The sequence below is a fragment of the Ammospiza nelsoni genome, chromosome 5 (assembly GCF_027579445.1).
Source record: "Ammospiza nelsoni isolate bAmmNel1 chromosome 5, bAmmNel1.pri, whole genome shotgun sequence".
Classification (NCBI taxonomy): domain Eukaryota; kingdom Metazoa; phylum Chordata; class Aves; order Passeriformes; family Passerellidae; genus Ammospiza; species Ammospiza nelsoni.
Window position 1 is genome coordinate 56,168,648 of NC_080637.1, and position 21,241 is coordinate 56,189,888.

The window sequence follows — 21,241 nt, forward strand, 5'->3', positions numbered from 1 at the left end:
TTAATTTGCCGCACAAGCCTGTTATCACACAGACTTAACTCCCGACCTCACTGAGACCTCCCTTGTGCAGTACTGGGGTGCAGAGTGATTGGTGTGCAGTGGGTATGGCAGGGGTTTTGATTTAGGGTTTTGGGACAGGACTGCTGGTTGTAGAGATCCTAGGAGAAATAGCAAGAAGAATATGGCTGTGAAGTGTGAATTGGGGAAATGATAAGGGAAAGGATTGCCTGCAGAAAAGCTCTGGTGTAGGACGTCTGCCTTTAATTATGCTGAGGCAAAGCAAAACCCCCTTCTAGTTCTGATCTATGCTTTGATCCTGTAACCTGCTCAATGGCTTTGCAACAACTAGCTTTAAAAAAAAAAGGGGGGGGGGGAGTGGGTACATATGCTGGACTCTGTGATGCAGAAAGGAGCCTGCAGAAGCTGTGCCTTTGAAGTCTCTGGTAGCTACTGTTCTTACCAGGTGGATAATTAAATAGGATTGAGGCAGGATACATTGATATTGGGGCTACTGAAAAATATTTGTTCTTTAAAATCCTACTTGACACGCATAGGTATGTCCTCAACACCATTGCCTTGTCTCAGCTCTAAAATGTTTGCAGGCCTTTTTCTTTAATTTTGGAGAAAAAACATAGTGAGACTGAGTGAGACTAAAGAGGTTTCACTAAAAAATCAGGAGGCTCCTCCTGCATTGTGTTCCATCAGTGGCCTTTCTGTTTTCTTCATTTTTTCTCTATTTCTTCATGGTTGTCAAACACTTTGTACTACTTGGGAGGGTCAGAACAGAACATCTGTGAAGCTGTGTAGGTAATGCTTAAGCTGGAAGTTTCAGCTTTTGCCCACATCTGTCCTGGTGGCTGGTCTTTGACCCAGCAGCCACAATTCCCAGAAGTTTCCCTGTCCGTCTGCCTGTCATGTAGCATTCAGCATTTTGCAGGATCCAGCTGTGCACGCTGCTTGTTGTCTCCAGCTCTTAATTATGCTGTCACATTTCTGTGTCTCTTTAGATTTAACTGCTATAAATTAAAATGGATTGTGAAACTGGTGCGGTTTTTCAAGGCATGAAGGGTTTCTGGGAGCAATGAGTTTCTCCTTGCATGTTGCTACTTGGGGATGCTGTTATGGATTTAAATTGCTACTGTTGGCAAACAAAAAATGATTTAAAATGTATTAGCTGGAGAAAAGTGATTTAACCTTCAGGCTTCTAACAACAACATTTATATTTGGTGTAAATTGCTTGAAGAAAAATCTCTTTTGCAAAGAGGATCATTATCAGGAGTTCAGTCTGGCTGTAAATGTGCCCATCTTTGAATTGCAGGGTTTTATTTCTTTATGCTACATTAGCTTCCATAGTGCCTGCACAAAGGGTGGATTATGACCTTCCTTTTAATTCTGTAGCTAAATGAGAGGAGTTTTTTCTTTATTGTTGTTGTTAGGTTACGTTAAATAACTGTGGAAATTCAACAAACCGGAAGGAACTTTTAATTTTTCTGTAGAAAGGCCATTTTATCATCCTCTTTGCTTCATTTTTTGTCTCCAGTAAAATCTCCCTGACTTCACAGGCTACACAAATCTTTCTACGCCTGAAGACCTTTGGAAATGCATTATGTAACTTCAGTGCCTCCTTGCTGGTACTTTCTGCTTGTTTGTGTCAGCAACGCTGTTGTCTCAAATGGTGTGCAGTGTTGAACTACAGCCATTTTCTGCTCTGATTCGCTGTTGCTTCTTACTGAAAATGCAGGAAATATTTTAAATCCAAAGGCTCAAATCTAAGTTAATTCACGTTAATCCTTGTTGAAACATTGGTCATTGCACTGGAACTTCTCTGGTTGTGAGTTTGGCCCAGAAAATGAAATCAAAGGAGCAGAGTGACCTTCTCCTGCTGTTACTGAGGAGCCAAGAGTTAAGTCAGTATGATGTAAAACAAGTCACTATTTCAGCTATTTCTAGCATGCATGGTGTGTTTATTTTATGATGTTCAAACAAGCAATAGATGCTTTCAGGCAAAAAACACGTATTGGAAATAATTACTTTTATGTATTATAATTACTTGCCTACTTTGGAGAGTCTCTGTAATACATCCTGGGACAAAATGTAGAAGAGAAAATAATTTTATGAAGATGTATTGTTCATAATCCCCAGTGTTCAGTCCATTTAAAACTCATAAAATAATTAATAGACTGAGGAAGTAAATTGATGAGACAGAAATAGTCTGTGACCACTTTACATTGCTCTTTCTGACCTCAGCTATACAAATTCTCTGAAGCAACAGGAATTTTTCTTTCTTTGTGTGTTCCAGGTTGATCATAACTCTTCTAGAATCCTGATTAAAGAAAACTGTCTTATGTATGATTGGCTATTTTCACCCAATGTGAAAAATTTATTTTCAGAAAGTGGCCAAAAATTATTTCGTCTTAAAGGACTCTTGCTGACTGTAGCTTTTTTCCGAAACCTATTGCTTGTCATTTAACCTTCATTTAGCCTGAAGGTTAAATCCAAAATCATTGCTTGTAATTTTGGTTGAAGCCAGTTCATTACATTGAATATCATGTCTGAAAGACTCGTCTGAAGAAGCTGATCCTCTTCTTTATGGAAATTACATCCCTGCATAAAATTGTGCAAGAAAAAGCTCATCAAAACTAGCCTAAGTACAAGGAGATGTCAGAGAGACCATTTTTGAACCTGGATGTACATTTGTAGGCATATGGTCCTTCGCTCTTGCACAAAATGAATATTTTTTTAATTTTATGCAGTTGAGTTGAAAAGAAAAAAATATCTCAACAGATAAGCTTCTGAAATGGCTGCTGTCCTGTTTGAACAGGGCAGTGATCCAAACCATGCTGAAATATTACCTCTTCCAGTCCACCTCCATTGCTCATCCTCCCTTTTGCTGCCCCTCCGTGACCCTCTGCAGCCATGGGGCTGCCATGGGCAGTGGCAGTGGCAGAATTCAGTGAGGTTCAGGTCCACATTTCCCTTCCCACCCTTCTGGATCTGGTAGCAGCTGACTCTGCATCACACCATTGCAATCTGGATGCAGATTTGGCCTCACCAAAATACATGACAGATGAGAACGTAGAGCAGTTGTTTTATTAAATATCAGCTCAGTTGTGCCTGCTCTTGGTGGGGGAAGTTCTCCTGTGCTATTCAGCTGAGGATATGAGGGTTGTCTTTTGCAGGAGGGAACTATTAGGTTGGTAGAATTAGGATTCTCACCTTTCCTTTTGCTTGTCCTTTGGCACAAGATCGTGGCTTTGTTTGTAACAAAGCACTGTAGCTTGTCCTTTCTGTTTGATCCAGAGGAGACTGTGAGAGGCAGCAGTACCCTCAGAACACCTTGTGTACTTCTGTCTTCAGAGGTGCTCAGTGGGATTCCTGGCTTGTGGGTTTTTCCTGCTCTGGAGATGAGTCAGCATCAGAGAGATTTGTGTTGCTGCAAAGATGCTGCGCTCAGTAATTCGGGTGGCATCAGAGATTCCTTTCCTGCTCCAATTAGTGCCTAAAGCCTCTAAGTTGCCTTTATATACTCAGTTGAACTAGACTTCAGGAAGCTCTTGCATGAGCTTTCCTCCACAGTTCAGTGCCTTTCTCACCTCCAGATTTAGAAGAGCCAGGAGCCTCAGCCTATGAAATAGTCTTTATCCTTCTTTACCTCACTAAGGGTCGTGTCTCTGCAACTTCTGACCATAATTCAAGTAGTTCTACCAGTAACTTAATGCCTTGTAGTTTAATTGACTGGAAAATCATCAGTACTCAGTATTGGCTGTTTATTCCCGAAGATGAAAGGCCAAGTATAACCTTCTGCACAAAACAATTTGAGTGTAAAAAGCCAAAAAGGCATGCATGTAGTTCTCCCTGGTTTGAAGTAGACCTCCAAAGGGTCAGGTTAGCAGGCATTACTTGGGTCACACCCTTTGACCTCATAAATCCTCTGGTTCCTTAAAATCTCCATATATAATTTTCAGTACTTCTTTGCAAAGGCCAAGCAACATCAATAAAAGCAGAAAACAATCAATCACACTCTTAAAAATATTAAAAAATGCAAAATAGTTGTACAAAATAAAAAATTCAAGATTAAGTTGAAAGGAAAATATCTTAGCAATCCTGAATATAAAGTGGAATCTGCCTTTGAACCTGGAATGTAATAAAATCCTCTTTAAATTTGCTTGACCAGTGGAGATTCAGGGATCTGTCTGAACATACCAAATTGCAGCATTCTAGCTTCTGTGTCATGATCTTAAAACATGAATTTGTTTGTGTGCATTAGAAAAATCCACATATTTTCTTTCCTGATAATTAATATGCATCAGATGGGTACAAGATTTTAATAATTTCTTCTGAAGCTCACTTAGGAAATAGAAAAATAAATGTAATGCAAAGAAACATGAATCTGCTCCCATAACAGGCAAACACCATCTCATTCTTCATGGCTTTTTATTATGGATGAGGCTGAGTAACTGGATCCAACTCTGAAATTTGCCCTACTAAGTCTAGGCTGCCTAACTTGGACTGCTTTATTATGGAAAATAGAAAGGATGGGATTTTTCTTCCCTTTTCTTTTAATCCTAGGAGGATAAGCCAGTAATCAAAGTTTGTTGATTTGAAAGTTTGTTTTTTCAGTGGCTATGTTTGGTACTTCCATTTTCATCATACAAGAATGGCTTGGGAGATTAAATTTTTGGGTTTTTTTGCACTCAGACACTCTAAATGGTCTCAGACTAGATGGAGAAGAACTGTCAGTTATGTGCATGTAGTCCTTGTCAGAAATGCTTTGTGAAACATGGCTGCACGGTTAATTACAGGGACATTTCAAAGTAGTGTGATTTATTTATTTTACTATTCTAACAGGCATTGAACATCTGGCCACAACAAATGAGGCCTTTTTTAGATAACTGAATCAGGGAATCCAAATGAAACAACATAATAAATTGATGTCTGCACATGGAAGCCTTTCACAGTTATTTTGTGCAGTAGTCTACAACTCTTAAGGCAAATCAGCAGTACTTAGTGATGCAGGTTGGAAATGCTCTCTACTTCTGAAGTGTGGGAAGCAGAGTAATTCCTCTGGTAATCTCCAAGTTTGTGGTGTTAAGTACTCTGTAATTGTACCATTGTTTGTGCAGATATGATCCTCTGGATACAAATTCAAAGCAAGTATCCATCCAGTGGCTGCAAGTGGTCCTTATATTTAATCTGTTTGTTTCCTGTTGTTCACTGGGATTGGTATGGCCTCTAGTGACTAAGGACTTCTCTCCTTCATTTTTCTGCATTGGAGGGCATGTGTCATGCCAGGTTTCTGAGATCTTTTGCCTTCATCTGGCTAAACTACAACCTTCTTCTGGCCGTACACACTTTTCACATGCTCCCTGGCTCTGCAAGTTCCTGTCTTCCAGTATGAGTCAGTTTTTCTGAATTGGAATGAGACATGACATTTTGTTATAAATAAGTTAATTATCCAGTAGTTTTAAGCTGTTGATTTAACTTCCCAAGTGGCCAGCTCTTTAATAAGAACAGGTTTTTAATAGGCCTAGATGAGCCTTCTGTAGTCATCTAAGTTACAATCTTGACCACATCTGAAAGTAGGCTAATAACCAAATTCACTGAGCCAGAATACCCACAGCTATTAGTTTGTAAAATAGTGTCCCTGAGAGGTTATTCTGCTTGACCCACTTTCTAAACTGGATTCTACATCTGATGTTTTGTCATGGATAAAGAAATTTGGGGATTTTCATTTGTTCGATGCTGAGTGCTGTGGTCCCAGGCAGCACTGGGAAAGAAAAGTAGTATTTTGTTAGGCTTGACTCCCTAGTTTGTGTCTCTGAAGTTTCTGCTGGAGGAGTTTTTCTGGGATACTTGAAGATCATTGTTCTGGTTCTTGAATACGTGATTGGCAGCATTCTACAATTCTTGTTTCTTTTTGTTTCAAATTCAGTAGGCTTTTTCAAAACATTTACTGGTATTTTTCATGAGCCCTTTCCTTGCAGTGTGTTTTGTTCTTGCTGTGGTCTGCCCCACTTCAAAGATGGTTGTTTGGCTTCTGTTAGGCTAATAGGGGAAGAAGGGCTTTTCTAAGAGGATTCAGTCCAGCTTTGTTTGCATTTAATCAACTTAAAGAGTTTGAATCTGGGTGACTGGGAACATTCAGGCCTGAAACTATTGCATCTAATTAAAATGTTTAACTGGGACACATCATGTGGGAACCTAGTCCATGTCAGTGAATCTCCAAAGGGAAGCCTATCATGTCTACATTCCTTAGAGTGAACTGGGATGAATTCTAGCCATAACAGCTTGTGAAGGGTTGTAACCTGCGCATGGTATTGCAGTTGTGCAGAGCAGTGTCACTGCAGTGTCTTTTGTGGGCTTTCTTCATGGTGTTATTCCAAGCCAAGGCAGCAGGAAAAGTCTGAGCATGTTGATGAGTGATGGCTGACAAGGAATGCCGCAGGCACAGTGGAATTGAAGTGAAAAACACAGCAGGGTTTGTGAGGAAATTTCTTTCTCCTTTGTCTTGTAGGAATAGCTGCATATCTTCATGGCTGCCACTTCTCAGTAGCAGATAAACAGTCTTCAGCACTGCAGTGAGCATCTCCTGCTGGGAGCCTTGGACAGCACGAGCTGTGTTTGACCTCTGTGTGCAGCTGTGGTGTCACATAGTGGATAAGGCTGAGCTTGATTTTTTTAAGCTTCTCAGATTTTTGTAGCTTATTTTCATAATAAAGCCTTTTTTAAAAAAATCATTTTTAAAATTGCCATTGACTGAACCAATTTGAGTTTACCTAGGTGACTAAAAAGGTTATCCCAAAAGCCTTTAAAACTTTATTTCTGCATTTTCTCAGGTACCTGCTGCAGGAAGGGACAGAACAAGAAAGCACCATGTCTTCAGTCTCAGCTTATTACAATGGAAAGACTGTACTTATCACAGGAGCTACAGGTTTCATGGGCAAAGTACTGGTGGAAAAACTTTTGCGCTCCAGCCCTGAAGTGAAAGCAGTTTATATTCTTGTCAGGCCGAAGGCTGGACAGTCAATGCAAGAGAGAGTGGCCAACATGTTGAAATGTAAGGTAAGTTCATATGGTTTATTCTGGAATCTAATCTGAAATCTATTTAGCTGTGTGAAGTAAAGGGCTTCTGTTTTACTTAGTTCATGAGCAGCAAAATGCTGACATCTGCTGTAACAGCTGTGTATTTTTCCTGTATCTAAAACAAACCGCAAAAAGAATTGTACATGAACAAACCTGTATATGTCTGATTTTGATGGGTGCCACAGCATTTTACACTGTAATGATGTAATCTTTTTACTTCCTGTTTTGCATGACCTCCACCTGTGTGTCTTGATCCTGTTTAGTTTGCCATCCCAGTGAAAAAATCTATAGTGACAAGAAGGGTGTCAAAGCCCTTTGCTGTATTAAATGTAAACATTTTTAAGGAGACACTGACTTGGCCTGAGGCTCTCAAGATCCTCTGGATCTTAAGCCAGTGGTGAGGTTGTGAACTTGCTCAGACTCCTCCAGCTATGATAAATGTCAGTGTTCAAGCTCGTGCCTAATGCTAGTGAGAATTTGTACATAGCTGATGTAAAATGAGAGGAAGGGACAGATCTGGCCCTAGCAGGCAAGGAATTACTAGGAATTAACCTGAGAATTGTCAACATATCTTCATGGAGTATTGGTCTAAAAGTTTGAGCAAGACTTGACTGGAAGAATCCTTCTCCTTCTGTGCAGAAGTTAGAGGTAGAATAGGTGACTTTGAGACAAGTAGGTCTGGCAGAAAACATGTTTTTTTCCTTTTAATGTTTTGAGGCATTAAGCTAGGAAAATCTTACATATGTCCAAGAACAGAGTTAGTTTGGTTTTGTTGTGTTTTTAACAGAGGGTGGATTGTTTTCATATTCAGGAAAATTTGTGAGTAGTATAAAAGGAAACAGTCACATTAGTTACTTTTTGCAAGTCTATCATAGAATGATTTAGGTTGGAAAAGATCCTCAAGGTCTTTAAGTCCAACCCTTAACCTCACACTGCCAAGTCCACCCCCAGCTTTCATCACAATGGATAATGTGAAACAATCCCAAGTGTGGTGTGGTTTTCCCTTTTGTGTTTTAAAACACTTGAGGAAATGATAAACCTAGGTATTTATCAAGACTTCTGTAAGTTCTGTTTGCATTTTATGTATAAATGCTGCTGCCTTATCTTTTCAGTTGAGCAGCACAACTTGGAGGTATTATTAGCTCTAGGTGGGGTTCCCTAGTAGCTGTTTTATTGTTGTAGCTGTATTAGATGTACCCATTTTTCTTCCTAGGATGTTTCAGCAGTTTTAAGATTGTCAACAGCAAACAGGACATGATAACCTCTGCTTGAACCTTTGGCAGCCTGCTCCAATGTGTTTCAAATGAAGAAAAGAAGGCAGAGCTCTAAGTTAGGCTGCTGCAGCCTTGGGAATTAAAAAAACTTACACAAGTCATCCAGGTCCTCTTAAGGAAGAAGTTGTCTTTCTGATGCTGATCATTTTAAAATTACTCAAAAATCCTTGCCTAAGGCAGAAACCCTACTCCTCAAAGGTGTTTGTCATGTACAAATGTTGACACTCTTGGAGATTTTTTTTTCTAAAAATGAAACTGTTAATTCCACTAGATGTTAATTTAATGACAGACGAGGAGGGCAGGAAACATTATTCTTAACATGTTTGCAGACTTCTTCTAGTTGATCACAATCTTGAGACTGCCCTTTCATTTACTGTTCCGGTTTGCATGCTCCAGTTTGGGAAATCCCTGAGGTATATAACAAATAAAAATGCAGCAAAACTTTGTTCCAAATCTTCAGACAACATTCGCATTTGAAATTTCTGATCACGATCTCTGATAAGATATATTGGAGTAAGCACAGGAAGCTTCAGAATAAAATCCTTTCTCTTACTTATGTGTGTTATTTACATGTACCTTTATAATTTCTAAACTCTAGTGAATAATTACTCTTTTTCCCCACAAACTACTGATTTAATGCAGAATAGTGTTTGTATCTGGGTTTAGGAGAACATACTTTATTTCTTCTTTCATATCCTACCCTGTGTACTGTCCCATGACACATTCACTTTGCAAGTAACTCCTCCTTTTACATTTAGCTTTTACCTAGTGTTGGCCTCTGGATTTTCTTGTTTGCATCTCCAGAAAGTAAGTATTCCAGGAACCAAAGGAACAGAGAAATACAGGTTGCCAACTTCTAAATATTCTGGGCAAAGAGATAAAATGGGTATTTGGGCTGAAGTAAGATCAGAGTGAAGCAGATTGGTTAAAATTAGTTGCATAATGTTTAGGTTGTTCAGGAAAGGTCCTCTGGGGACTCCTGATTTTTGGTAGTATTTAGAAATATTTAGAAAGAACTTGCCTAGAATTTTGATCCCTCTTCAAGTATCTCTTTGAAATTTGTGTGGCTTTTATCATTATATCTACAGGGGTTTGAATACTGAAGTGTCACATTTGTGTCCTGTCTTCTTCACAGTGTGTATGTGTGAATCTGCTGGATGATGACTCCTGTTAAATAGAAAAGAAGCTGTGGGTTACAAAAGGGTGATACAGTATGATCAGGCAAAATAACTTAGTTTGTGCTTTTCAACATTTGGTTACTCGGAATTTTTCAACTTCTGAATCCAACATGGAAAGTAAAATACAGAAAATAGTTTTTGCATCAGTCAGAATTTTTTGACTGCATTCTGTAGCTGAGTAGGCATTGAAATTTAATATAAGGCTGCTTTCCTTAGTAAATTAGTTTTACGTGCAGGTGCATTAGTGCATTAATATTCAGTATATAATGAACAGATACTCAATTATCTCAGCATCAAATCCAAAACAAGCATGGTGACCTTGTCTGTTTATGAAAGGAGATGTTCTATTTCCCAGCGGCAAGTCCCTAAGGCAATCAAGCTATTACCCTGTCCTTAATGAAATGCTACGTCTGCCTTCACAGAGCGCAGCTGTTCCACAAAAAGCCCCAGATTTTAGTATGGGCTGCTGCCTGGATGTGGCCAGAGATGTGAATCATGAGGCAAAACTTGACAGGGCTATACAATTGTTAGTTGATGGGAGAGATGTCTTTATTGGAGGTAGGGAATTGCTTCAAGGAGCATTTTTTGCTGTTTGATCCCTCTGTGCACAGAAACAGGCAGGAATGCTTGAAGGGGTTGTCTTGGATTCCCTGGAGAGCAGTTACTGCGCTAATGCTGAGTCACTGATTGTAGCTTTCCTGTTGACCCTGGGAGAGCAGAACATTTTCCATGCCCTGCATCCAGTGAACTAAGTCTGCTTGCTGCTGCCAGGCTCTTTCTCAGATATGTTCAGTATTCCTAATTAGAAAGATCAGACAAAGTGGGGAGTGGCAAAGGCTCTTGATAATGTCTCTGATAATTCAGAGAGAAAACAGGGAGGCTGTGAATGAGGCTGCTGAAAATGGGGTATTAGGTGTGACCGTAAAATGCTGCTGCTTTTTCCTGTTGTCCAACCACAGTTAACCCTTCTAGTTAAAGTGCATGCTACAGACAGACCTTCTCTTCCCTACAAAGCTTTTACTGGAGCTGCACATTGGGATGGGCAATGTTGTCAGACACCTTTGTCTCTTCAGTATTTCCTCATGAAGTGTGCTGTGTTTATCAGTAAATATCCAGCAAGACCCTGTAAATTTCAGCAAATCATTTGAGATTTATCTTTCCCTCCTATGACTTTGCCCCCTCACTCATCACCATAAGCAGTAAAGGCTCTCCATGCCAAACCAGTGCAGTGTCACTCCATCTGGAACAGCATCCCTGAAATCTGCTGTAACTGCTATAGAGGGGCTTGTACTTGGATCAGGGTTAATGAAGTTTTTAGGTTGATGGAACACGGTGGTGTTAGGTCATAGGCTGGACTCAGTGATCTCAGAGATGTTTTCCAACCTAACCAATTCTCTGATTCTGTACATGCCCTATCCCTTGAAGTGTTCAAGGCCAGAACTAAAATAATATTTTTTTTATCTTTGAGTGTTTGAAGAACAAATGAGTTATAGAATCATAGAGCCATCGAATCAGTTATCTTGGCAAAAAAACTCGTATGGTCAGTCCAGCTGTTAACCCAGAACTGCCAAGTCCACCACTAAACCATGTTCTTAGGCATCACATCTTCATATCTTTTAAATACCTCCAGGAATGGTGGCTCAGCCGCTCCCAGCCTGTTTCAATGCTTGATAACCCTTTGGTGAAAAAATTTTTCCTGATATCCAATTTAACCCTTCCCTGATACAACTCGAGACCATTGCCTTTCATGCTATCACTTGTTACCTGGGAGAAGAGACTGGCCGCTACTTTGTTAAAACCTCCTTTCAGGTAGTTGTAGAGAGCCATGAGAGAAGGCTTGGGCCTTCTTTTTTCCAGGCTAAACAACCCCAGCTCTCTAAGCCACTCCTCCTAAGACTTGTGCTCTAGACCCTTCCCAAAGGCATCTCTGACTGCAAGAAGCTGTCCCCCTTATATTACATAGCTTCTTCTTGTACTCCTGCGTGTTTCTCTCCCTGAAACTTAGAAATTACTTAGAAATGCAGTTCTGTGGTGTTATCAGCATGGTTCTGCTGATCTGACCCCTTAAAAGCAGAACTTGCAGTACTGGAAGCTCTAGGAAAGATTATGACCTAATGGTGTTGTACATTGTGTTTTATTTAAAGAAACAATGCTTCTGAAACCTAGGGAAGCCTTGGGGATGCCGTTTGTCCCCAGATCTCAAGCTCTGCCAGATGGTACAGAATTCAAACCTATTTTATTGCTGTCAAGGAGAGGTCACAGTGTAATGCTCCAGCTTTGCAAACTGTCTTCAGTCCTTCTGTTTCTGCAGGTATTCACAGTAGTAAAGTCAATTATTTTAAAATACACTGCAGTTTTCAGTTTCCTCCAGTTGTACAAAGGTACGCAGTAAATCTCCAAGAAATTAAGGATGTTTAAATGACATACAATTCTAAATGAAAAACAAGAGCACAGTATGATATGAAACTGTAGAAATTAGGTGGATTACTCTGAAATTAGTAATTAATTGAAAGCAAAAATGCTTCTCAGTTCATTTCAAGTGTGTTCATCATTCTGTGAAGAAAAATGTTTTGGTGTCAAAACCTGACACATCAGTTTCCTCATCTTCCCCTGGAAATAGAAACCCAGCATGAATCAGGGTAGTCCAACATCAACCAGGGGCCACCTGCCTGGCAGCAGCTGCCAGCTCAGCAGTCTTGATCCTCGCAATGTGTGTGTGCCTTGTATGAAGGGTAAAACAAGATCATTTTGTACACCTTAGCTTTCTCTGTGTCTACTTGCTCAGCTGCACCAGCAAAGGGGTTAATGATTTCTGTCTTCATATCATTCTATATGCATACCCACCACCTGCAGAGCAATCTGTAAAAGCTACCCCTCACTTTTTTCTTTACTTCTTGGTTTCATGCAACTTTTTTGTGGCTGGCATCATGATAAATCAGTCAGATTTCAGAAGGGTTTTTTTGTTTGTCTGGGTTTTTTCCCCTTAAAATCACTTTGTGATGTCAAGTAGATGGTGATCTAAAAAGCAACACCTCTAGGAGAGAATACAGAGCCTCAAATAGAAGCATTCCAGAAAAATCCCTATAGCCAACTGTATGCTAACGCATGTGCTGCTCATGCAATAAAATTTAAAAAAAGCTGAGAACAAAGGAGAATTTTCTCAGTTTCACATAAGATATCTGACAGCAGACATGCACATGTTTAAATATTAATACTCAGTTATTCTGCTAAATCTGTAAAGATACTGTGGTTAACAGTATGCTGCTGTCTGACAACTCTTATGGTCAAAGACCTCATTTTGTCCAAGGAATGTTACGGACAAACTTTTATGCAGCCAGCACAAAAGCATTGTGCTTTGCAGCCCAATTAACACATACACATTTATATAGACACAAATGCACACATATGCATAGGGGGATTGTCTTTCAAGCTAGCCATTTTTGTTTTATTTAGTGGTGGGTATCCCAAGGGATTTGTGTGTTAGTGAAGATTCTGCAGTGAAGATTCCACTAGCTGATAAATGACAAAATAAAAGTTCAGCCCTTGAAGCAAATGAGCATGCAGTATCTTGAGAATGATGCAATTAAAAAGAAAATCAACAATAAGATTTTCTCCTGCCAGTAACAGCATAGAGGTTGTGGTTAAGCTGCATTTGCTGCCATCTGTAAAATGAAATGCATTTTAGGTGCTCCATAAGCGGTGATATTTTGAGACACTTACAGCCTGTAATTTCACAGTATTTTTTCTTCAATGTACAAGGGTATCATACAGAAGAAAGAGGGACTCTTATAAGGAAGTTAGCAAACTAAGATTGCAGTTGAGTCACAGCTCTAAAGAATCTTAGTAACATTGCTTAAATTTGCCTTTCTGCTGAGTACTTTCTGGTTTGCAGCCAAGGCCCAGTTCCTGGAATCAGTGGAATTTCTCTTGGTAACTTCATTTAGCCTTGGTTGAATATCTCCTAAAAGGTAGATTTCAAAGCGGTGTGATGGGCCCACATGAGTAGTTACAAGCTGTCCTTTTAATTTTGTGGCATTATGGTGATTTTCTTTTTGTTCTGGATAATTACATGTATGAGTTTGATTTCCCTGCCAGTATTTCAGCTTCAGATGATAGCAATTTAAACACAGGGAAAAGTGTTTGGTACTGAGATAAGAATTCAGTTCATCACTCTTCTAAATGTGGAAACCAGTACCGTCTGATTCTAGCCTTGGAACATAAGCAAGCTAGACAATTTCTGGATTTGCAAGCTACTAACCCCAAGAAGCAATTGTTTTATTGGTAGTGCTGACCATCTGCCTTTATTGATACTGCTCTCATCCACCTCTTTTCCCATGTGACTGTATCTAAACTCAGCCTTGTGCGTCAAGTGTGAGATGGAAATAGCATCCTAATGTTAGATTTTTTTTCATGTGACTAAAGGGAAGCTTTAGATTCTCTAATGCACAAAATTTACTTTTATGCCAGTTGGAGATCTCTCCATCTGGAAAGTTTAATCTTTCCAGGTCTCCTTGCCAGGAGAAAACTTCTAGCATCACCACCATTCCTGTCTACATATCCTAAAGGAAAAAGTCAAGGAAGTGGGGGAGTGTGCTGACAGGCATGGAGGAGTTCAGCTTGGCATTTTCAAAGAGGAAAGGAAAAGAGCAAAGAGCATTGAAGAGAAAAGCTCTTCTGTGCAGGCTTGAGAGTTTTACATTAGTAGCAGAAATAAGAGCCATTTCCCAGCAGCTTTTGCTGGCAGCAAGGCCATGGAGCAACATCATTAGAGAGGTCATATTGGGCATCCTTTGTAAGCTGCTGGTTTCTTCTGGATCCTGGTTTTGCTCAGGCATGCAGGAGAGCTGAGCTTTTAGGCAGCTGCACAGCATGCCTTGTGTTCACAGTTTTGCCAAGTGACCCGTTCACCAGCAAGGCCTTCAGCAAACATGTTTTTAAACAATGTTTGTCATTTTGCTGGAGCCTGGGACTTGGCTCTTGATGTGTGTGAGTTGGCACAATTCCTTTTTGGAGTGTTGCACTTCAGAACTGCTGTGGACACCAGCAGATCTGCTCATGTACCACAGCTCATCTGTGGGTATGGGTTCTCTGCTTGGAATAGGGGCTGAATGAGGACGTCTGACCTCAGACACCCTCTGAGGGCCTGAAAATCATAGCTTAGAACACAGGCTCATCTCTTTCTGCAGTCAGTTGGCAATGGAGCCATCAGTCAGCACCCAAAGAGCAGAATTGGCTATTTGGTCATTCAATACAATGTAAAGTTAACTCAAATGAACTTAGATTTTATCCTTTGTGTCTGATTTTATTCCATTCTATGCTCAGCTGTTTCTTTCATTTTTTTCTTAAAGAAAGCTATTCTGTTTTCCTAAATTGAACTTTGGCCTTCCTTACCAGTATTTTTTTTCTTCTGTAGCAGCAGACCATGACTGAATAATGAAACCTAAGGACCAGTTTTGTCAGAAGACCCTGTGTAGTGGATTGAGTGAGACACCCTGGAAAGAAAGAAATAAATTTTGTTGTCAACAAAACACAGCAGTTTAAAAAGAAATCCTAAACATAGTGGGGCAGAATCTTTAAACTTCTGTTTTTACTTCCCTTTCAAAACCTGATCCCTGGCTAGTACACAGATAAACAAAAGTTGTTGAAATACTGGGGAGAAGTAGGGGGAGTACTCTGGTCCTTTGGGCCTCTGAGAGAGCTCTTGCTTGTGACACAGGGGTGCATCTTGATACTCAAAATCCAGAGCTTTTGATCTTCTGGGTGTCCCACAATTGATCCTAAAATCTAATCTTCAGGAGGATCACACAGCTTAAAAGTTGTCTGGAGGTCACCCTTGACTGCAGTTTACTCTGACAAATCCAACCGCTGTTTTTATTACATTTACCAGAGCCATAAGAACTGCCAAATATATTAGAGAGATTGTTTAAAAAAACTGTGAGGTTCTGACTCGTGTCATAATATTGCATACATAAATCAAAATGTCTGAATTCTGCCAAGGAACCTAAGCCTGAAAATTGGGCTTTGGTAATTTTCTGGGGGTGTGTATTAGGCCTTTTGTTTTCTTTTAAGGGAGCTGGGAGTGAGAGTATTATTAGTGTTGTAAATTAATTTTGCTTCTTGAAACAAAACAGCTCTCCCATTAGTAGTTAAATTATGTGAATGATGGTGTGACTGTGAACAGCACAAACTGACCGCAGCCAGACTCCCAGAATGAGCTGGTCTGACTCTGCAGAGGGAAACCCTATTAATTCTGGGAACAGGTACAATTCACTGCTGCACTCAGGACTGTGGAGGTGGTTGTCCAGAGCCTGCTGTTCTGGCCTCAGCTATATTTGATTTTGAGTTGGTGAAGGGAAAGGGTTGCTAATCAAGATAAATGTTTTTAAAATCAAGGCATGCTTTATTCACTCTGTTGAAAATTATCACTAGACTGGTTTTTGACCCTATATATGCTCCGTTACTATAAGCTTCCACTTAATTTCTTTGAAGAAGGTCGGTGTGTCTTCAGTGGTGCATCATTCTTGTGCTTATCCTAAATTCAAGGAGATTGTGTTGAAGTGGATGCCACTGAAGAGTTAACAGAAACTTGCCTTATGTCATTACAATGTGAATTGGATGAGTTTTGCCAAGTGTTGTGGCTTATTATTTATATGATTTAGATGAGAAAGAAAAATTAGAGTGATCTCCTCATACATGAAGCTTTGGGATAATCAGTGTCTGATTGCATCAAGATTTAAAAACAGGGACTGAGCGTGGGATGTCTGGATGGGACTTCTGGGCACTGCTGCAGTAGAAATAGCAAATATGAATAACAAAAACAAGCACTTTGTGGCTTGTTTAAAAACCAAACAAACCTTTGATACTAACTAACTGTGTGTGTACTTTTGATCTCCATTATTTTGTGTCTTCTTGTCATCTTTCTTGTCTATTCTGCAAGTTGTCTCCTTGTGTTGCCATCTCGTCCTAAAAGTGGGATTTCATAGCTTAGTTTAGGAACAAGGGTTTCTTGTTTTGATTTTGTATCTTCCAAACACTAAAATGTGTTTTCAAGCCTTCAATCTACTGCTGAGCTCAGCAAAACAGGAGCCTGGATCTGGCTCTAAGCTGGGCATTACTGGGATTATAGTCATGTATAATACTATGAGTACTTCATCTGTATAATAAAATGTTTACAATGAACAGTCAGTACCTTCCTAGTTGGGAGGGGGAAAGAATGTCTCCCATATGTTTTTTTGGCAAAGAAAATATGGGTAAGGACAAGCAAAGTGGATGGTTTTCTTGAATTACCTTGACTGCTTTGGTAGAGCTCTAACCCCAGGGCCCTAAAAAGAGGGTAAAGAAATCCCCAAACCCCAAAATACTCTTCCAAAGTAACAATTTACTTTTTCCACTACTTCAGTTTTTATTTTTATAATTGCAGAACTAGAACTAAATTTTTGTTAAATTACAGTAAAAATTTCTAGTCAGTGGCCAGTTTTTTCTGTGACATTGAAAATTTCCCCTTTGGATGAAGCAAGAATAAGTTATTTGGATTTTCTTTTTTTTTAGTGAATGCATCTTGAAAAATTAGGGTGTCCAGACGGCTCTGTACTTGTCTGAAGTTTATGTTAATATTTTATTGATTAAAGATGTATCAAAATCTGCTAAGACACACACACACTGTAAGTATGGGTAATTACACCTCCACTCAAAAGTTTCATGATACTTTCTGTAACAGCTCTCAGTCTGACCTCTTTAAACCTTTTTTAGAAGTACCTCACTCATTATTCAAGATGTTCAGGTATAAAGCAGGCTGTGAGAATGCAACAATAGGGACACAGGAGGATAAGAAAAGGGCTTATCATTCTTCAAGTGATAAGCTCACATTTCAGAAGACCAGATGAATACAACTATGCAGCTTCTAGCATTGTATGTGTGCCCACACCCAAGGAATTAAGCACCTGAAGTATACACCCACAGGTAATTTCAGCACTAGGAAGGGCGTTTCCATACAAAGTGTGACAAAATTCTCAGTGGTGGAGGAGGGAAAAACAATTTAATGGCTAGATTTCTTCTTGGGGAGGTTGCTTGCAGAAAGGCAATAACCTGTTCAGAAAGCTGATGTGCTCCTTACTGTGCTATATCCATGCCTAGAGGCATGCTGTCTCCCTGATGCTTGACTCCCAGTTGGATGTGGGCAGTTCCCAAGCTGCTGCCCTTGCTTTGATCTCCAGGAAGCTGACTTGACGAGAACTCTGTGTGTGGGTATGTTTTGCAGCCAGTTTCTTTGCCAGGGGGCTAAAGAGAGCATGAAAATTCCATTTATTTCAGAAGCCTTCAGTATTTCTACATTCTAGAGAACACTAATGGCTGAAAAAAAAAGGGCAAATGCTTCACCTTTTGTCAGAAGGGGCAAGAGGGTCAATCCAGGCAGCTGCAGATCAGGCAGTTTCACTCCTGTCCCTGAAAAAGGAAATTATGGTGTGCATTTTCTTCATAACTTTCTGGGTACGTGAAGGAAAAAGGAGGTGACTTGAAGGTCAGCATGGATTTGGAAAAGAGGTGACCTAATTGCAGCCTTCCAGTATCTGAAGGGAGCCTGCAAGAAAGATAGAGAGACTCTGTTGATAAGGGTCTGGAGTGTCAGGACAAGGGGGAATGGTTTCAAACTGAAACAGAATAGATTTAGATTGGATATTGGAAAGAAATTCTTCCCTTTTAGGGTAGTGAGGCCCCGGCACAGGAAGTTCAGAGAAGCTATGATTGCCCCTGGATCCCTGATCTTTAAAGTCACTTCCAACCTAAACCCTTCCATGATTTTATGACTTACCCTTGGTACACTTAGCTTACACCAGTCAGGTCCTGGGATGAAATGACTGAATCTGTGGATGAAGGGAAAGCCATGGGCATCATTTTCCTGGGCAATGGCAAAGCTTTCAGCATTGTCTCCATCAGATTGCCAGCATGCAGATAAGGATGTTACAGTCAAGGTGGGGAAAAGAAACCTGGCTGGACATTCAGACTGCAAGGGTTTAATGGTTCATGCTTTGCCTGGAGGTCACTTACAAGCAGAATTCCCTAAGAATTTGTCTGGGAATTTAATTTACCCTGTTTAGTACCTTAAAAAAGGGAAAAAATCTCCAGGTTGTAGTGCATTCTTTATGCCACAGGCTCTGCTGGTAACTGGCAGTGCTGTCAGAAGTCATATCTAACTTAGGAAGCTAGAGAAGGGAAACAGGATCTGGGTCTCTGAACTCCTGAGTGCTGATAACTTTCCTAGTCTTATTATACATCCCTTAGCTTTTACTGTTCTGCCTCTGCTGGGCTGTGTTCATTACAAGGAAGTTGTGCTGGATAGAACCAGTTTTAGAAGAAATGCACTGGTATGTACTTTGTCAAAATAAAATGTAATGTTAATTTTCCTGGGAGGATCCAGATTTTAGAGAATGTGATAGATTGCTTATTTGGAATAAGAACAGGGGATGACTGAACAACTATTGTAAGACCAAACATTTTTGTGCTAGAGCCCAAAGATGTGGCTAAACTGAAGCCTTGCTTATGTCTGTCATAAAAATTAACCTCATGCTGAGGTGGACATGGAAAATCAAACACCAGCAATCAAGGCATCACTCCTTGCTGCTGTTTATAGTGGTGGTATACATTTAGCTTCATCCAGTTGTGTGATACCCATCCGTCTGCACAAAATGGACTCTATGAAAAGCTCTGGAATAGGTGCTTTTGAGATCTATGACTCTGTGTTTTTCATGTACTATTCCAGCATTGATTTGTGGTCTGTGCTGCATCAAACAAGAGTTGATACAGTTTCCTCTGTGCTCATCTGTTTATTGCAAAGAAGATTACTTTGATTTTCTACTTAGTCATTATCCATCAATTTTTTCCATTTACCAGTGTCTGCTTTGGTCACACATCATTCCTTGGTCTCTCTCAGATGTGTCCTCTGATGTTGCAGTGTTGTGAGGGTCCCCAGGACGAGGAGAGAGATGAGAATTGACTCCAAATTCTCAGAAGGATGATTTATTATATTATGATATTATATTAAAAGAAAATTATATACTAAAACTATACTAAAGAAAGAGAGAGAAGACATCAGAAGGCTAAAACAAGAATGAATAATAAAAACCTGTGACTGACCAGAGTCCCAACACAGCTGGACTGGGATTGGTCATTAATTAAAAAAAAATTCACATGCTGGGTAAACAGTTCTCCAAATCACATTCCAGGCAATCAGATAATTATTGTTTACATTTTTTTTCTGAGGCTTCTCAGCTTCTCAGGAGAAAAATCCTGCCAAAGGGATTTTTCAAAAAATATCATAGTGACACTCTGAGGACAGGTTTTACTGCTTTCCTTTGGTTTGGATGAAATCCCCAGATCACCAAACAGCAAATTCTGTATTTCCTATCCATGTTAACTCCATGGACACATCAGGATTGCTACCTCTGGGCAGTTTACTCCAAATAAACGTTAGCCTCTGATTAGAACTGGTCAAAAGCAATTTATGGTGGGTAGGAAAGGCATGGGGAGCAAAGCAGTTATTTGTATCTTTTCTTAGTAAGCTTGGAGCTGAAAAGAGTGGTGTTCCCAGCCTGCTTGGAGGCAAGAACCATTCTCCAGTTAACTTCATCTTTTCCCAGGGCTGGTGGGTACTCTCTGGGACTGACATTCCTTGCCTCACCTGTGTGCTTCTCCCTTGCTTCTCCCTGGGGGCCTGTGCTCTCTCACAGGATTGAAAAGCAATAAAAAATGTCAGAGGAGGGCACATGGAACCTACTAAAAGAGAAGATTTTTCCACAAGCCTGTTACCCAAGTTTTCTACTATTCATCCTAATGAATTGTGTCCTTCTTACACAAAATTTCTTATTGTCCAGTTACAGAGAGATAATATTCCCAAGCCTAAACATGTGTTTTTGTTTTGTTTGGTTTTTTTTTTTTAAAGCATAGATCAGGGTTTGAGTTAGTGCCAAAATTTTGATGTTAATTTGACCCTCAAATGGCAGCTCTCAGGAGAGAAGCACTTGGTTAAGGAAGGCATATTGCCTTCTAAAGGGCTTTAAAATAGCTAGGTTCTTCTTCCACTTGTGTGGCCTTGGGTAAGTCACTTCAAATTTATGTGTCTCTTTCTTCCTGTGAAAAATTATGTGACTCTTCTTTATAAAGAACTTACTGATGAAGAAGACTATGTAATAGGTATTAGTGAAATATTTGATTAAAAAACCTGTTTGAAATCCAAAACACATGTCTGGAGACCTTTAGTTACCCTTCTCTCTCTTATGCCTAATATCTAATCTGGAGGTTGAGGGACATTTAATCAGTGTCATTCCCTGGTAACTGATACAATTTTGAGACCATCCTTTTTCAGTTTGCTTTTTGTGTGCACCCATGGAAGCAGTGAGTTCCTTGGAGTGCAGGTGCTCTCTAGGAAAGCAGTCAGCTTTCTGTGCTTGTCTGCAGATTGTTCAGGTACTAATAGATGTTCAAATCCCTGGCATCAGCAGAATCAGTAGAACATGAAACCAGAGTGGTGATAGAAACCTGTGCTAAAAATAAATAAACCCAAAGTAAGATAAGCTCAGTGTCCAGGAAAGGCAACGTTCAGTGAAAGTAATTCAGCACTGAAGGAGGAGAGTATTTTACTAAATAATAGCTAGATTTTAAAATTAATTATGTATGATGTTTAGTCAATGAAATGAGGCTTTAAGCTGTACT

The 21,241-nt window shown here is 39.8% G+C and overlaps 1 protein-coding gene across 5 annotated transcripts in view; it reads left to right on the forward strand.

Moving 5' to 3' along the window:
• Positions 1 to 21,241, forward strand: part of LOC132073121 (fatty acyl-CoA reductase 1-like) — a 125,438-nt gene that overhangs the window by 53,021 nt on the left and 51,176 nt on the right. For all 5 annotated transcript variants that reach the window (XM_059471901.1, XM_059471902.1, XM_059471904.1 and 2 more), the window contains one exon: positions 6,837 to 7,062. In XM_059471901.1, coding sequence (XP_059327884.1) covers positions 6,874 to 7,062 — 189 coding nt within the window. In that variant the 5' untranslated portion in view covers positions 6,837 to 6,873. The remainder of the gene's footprint in view (positions 1 to 6,836; positions 7,063 to 21,241) is intronic.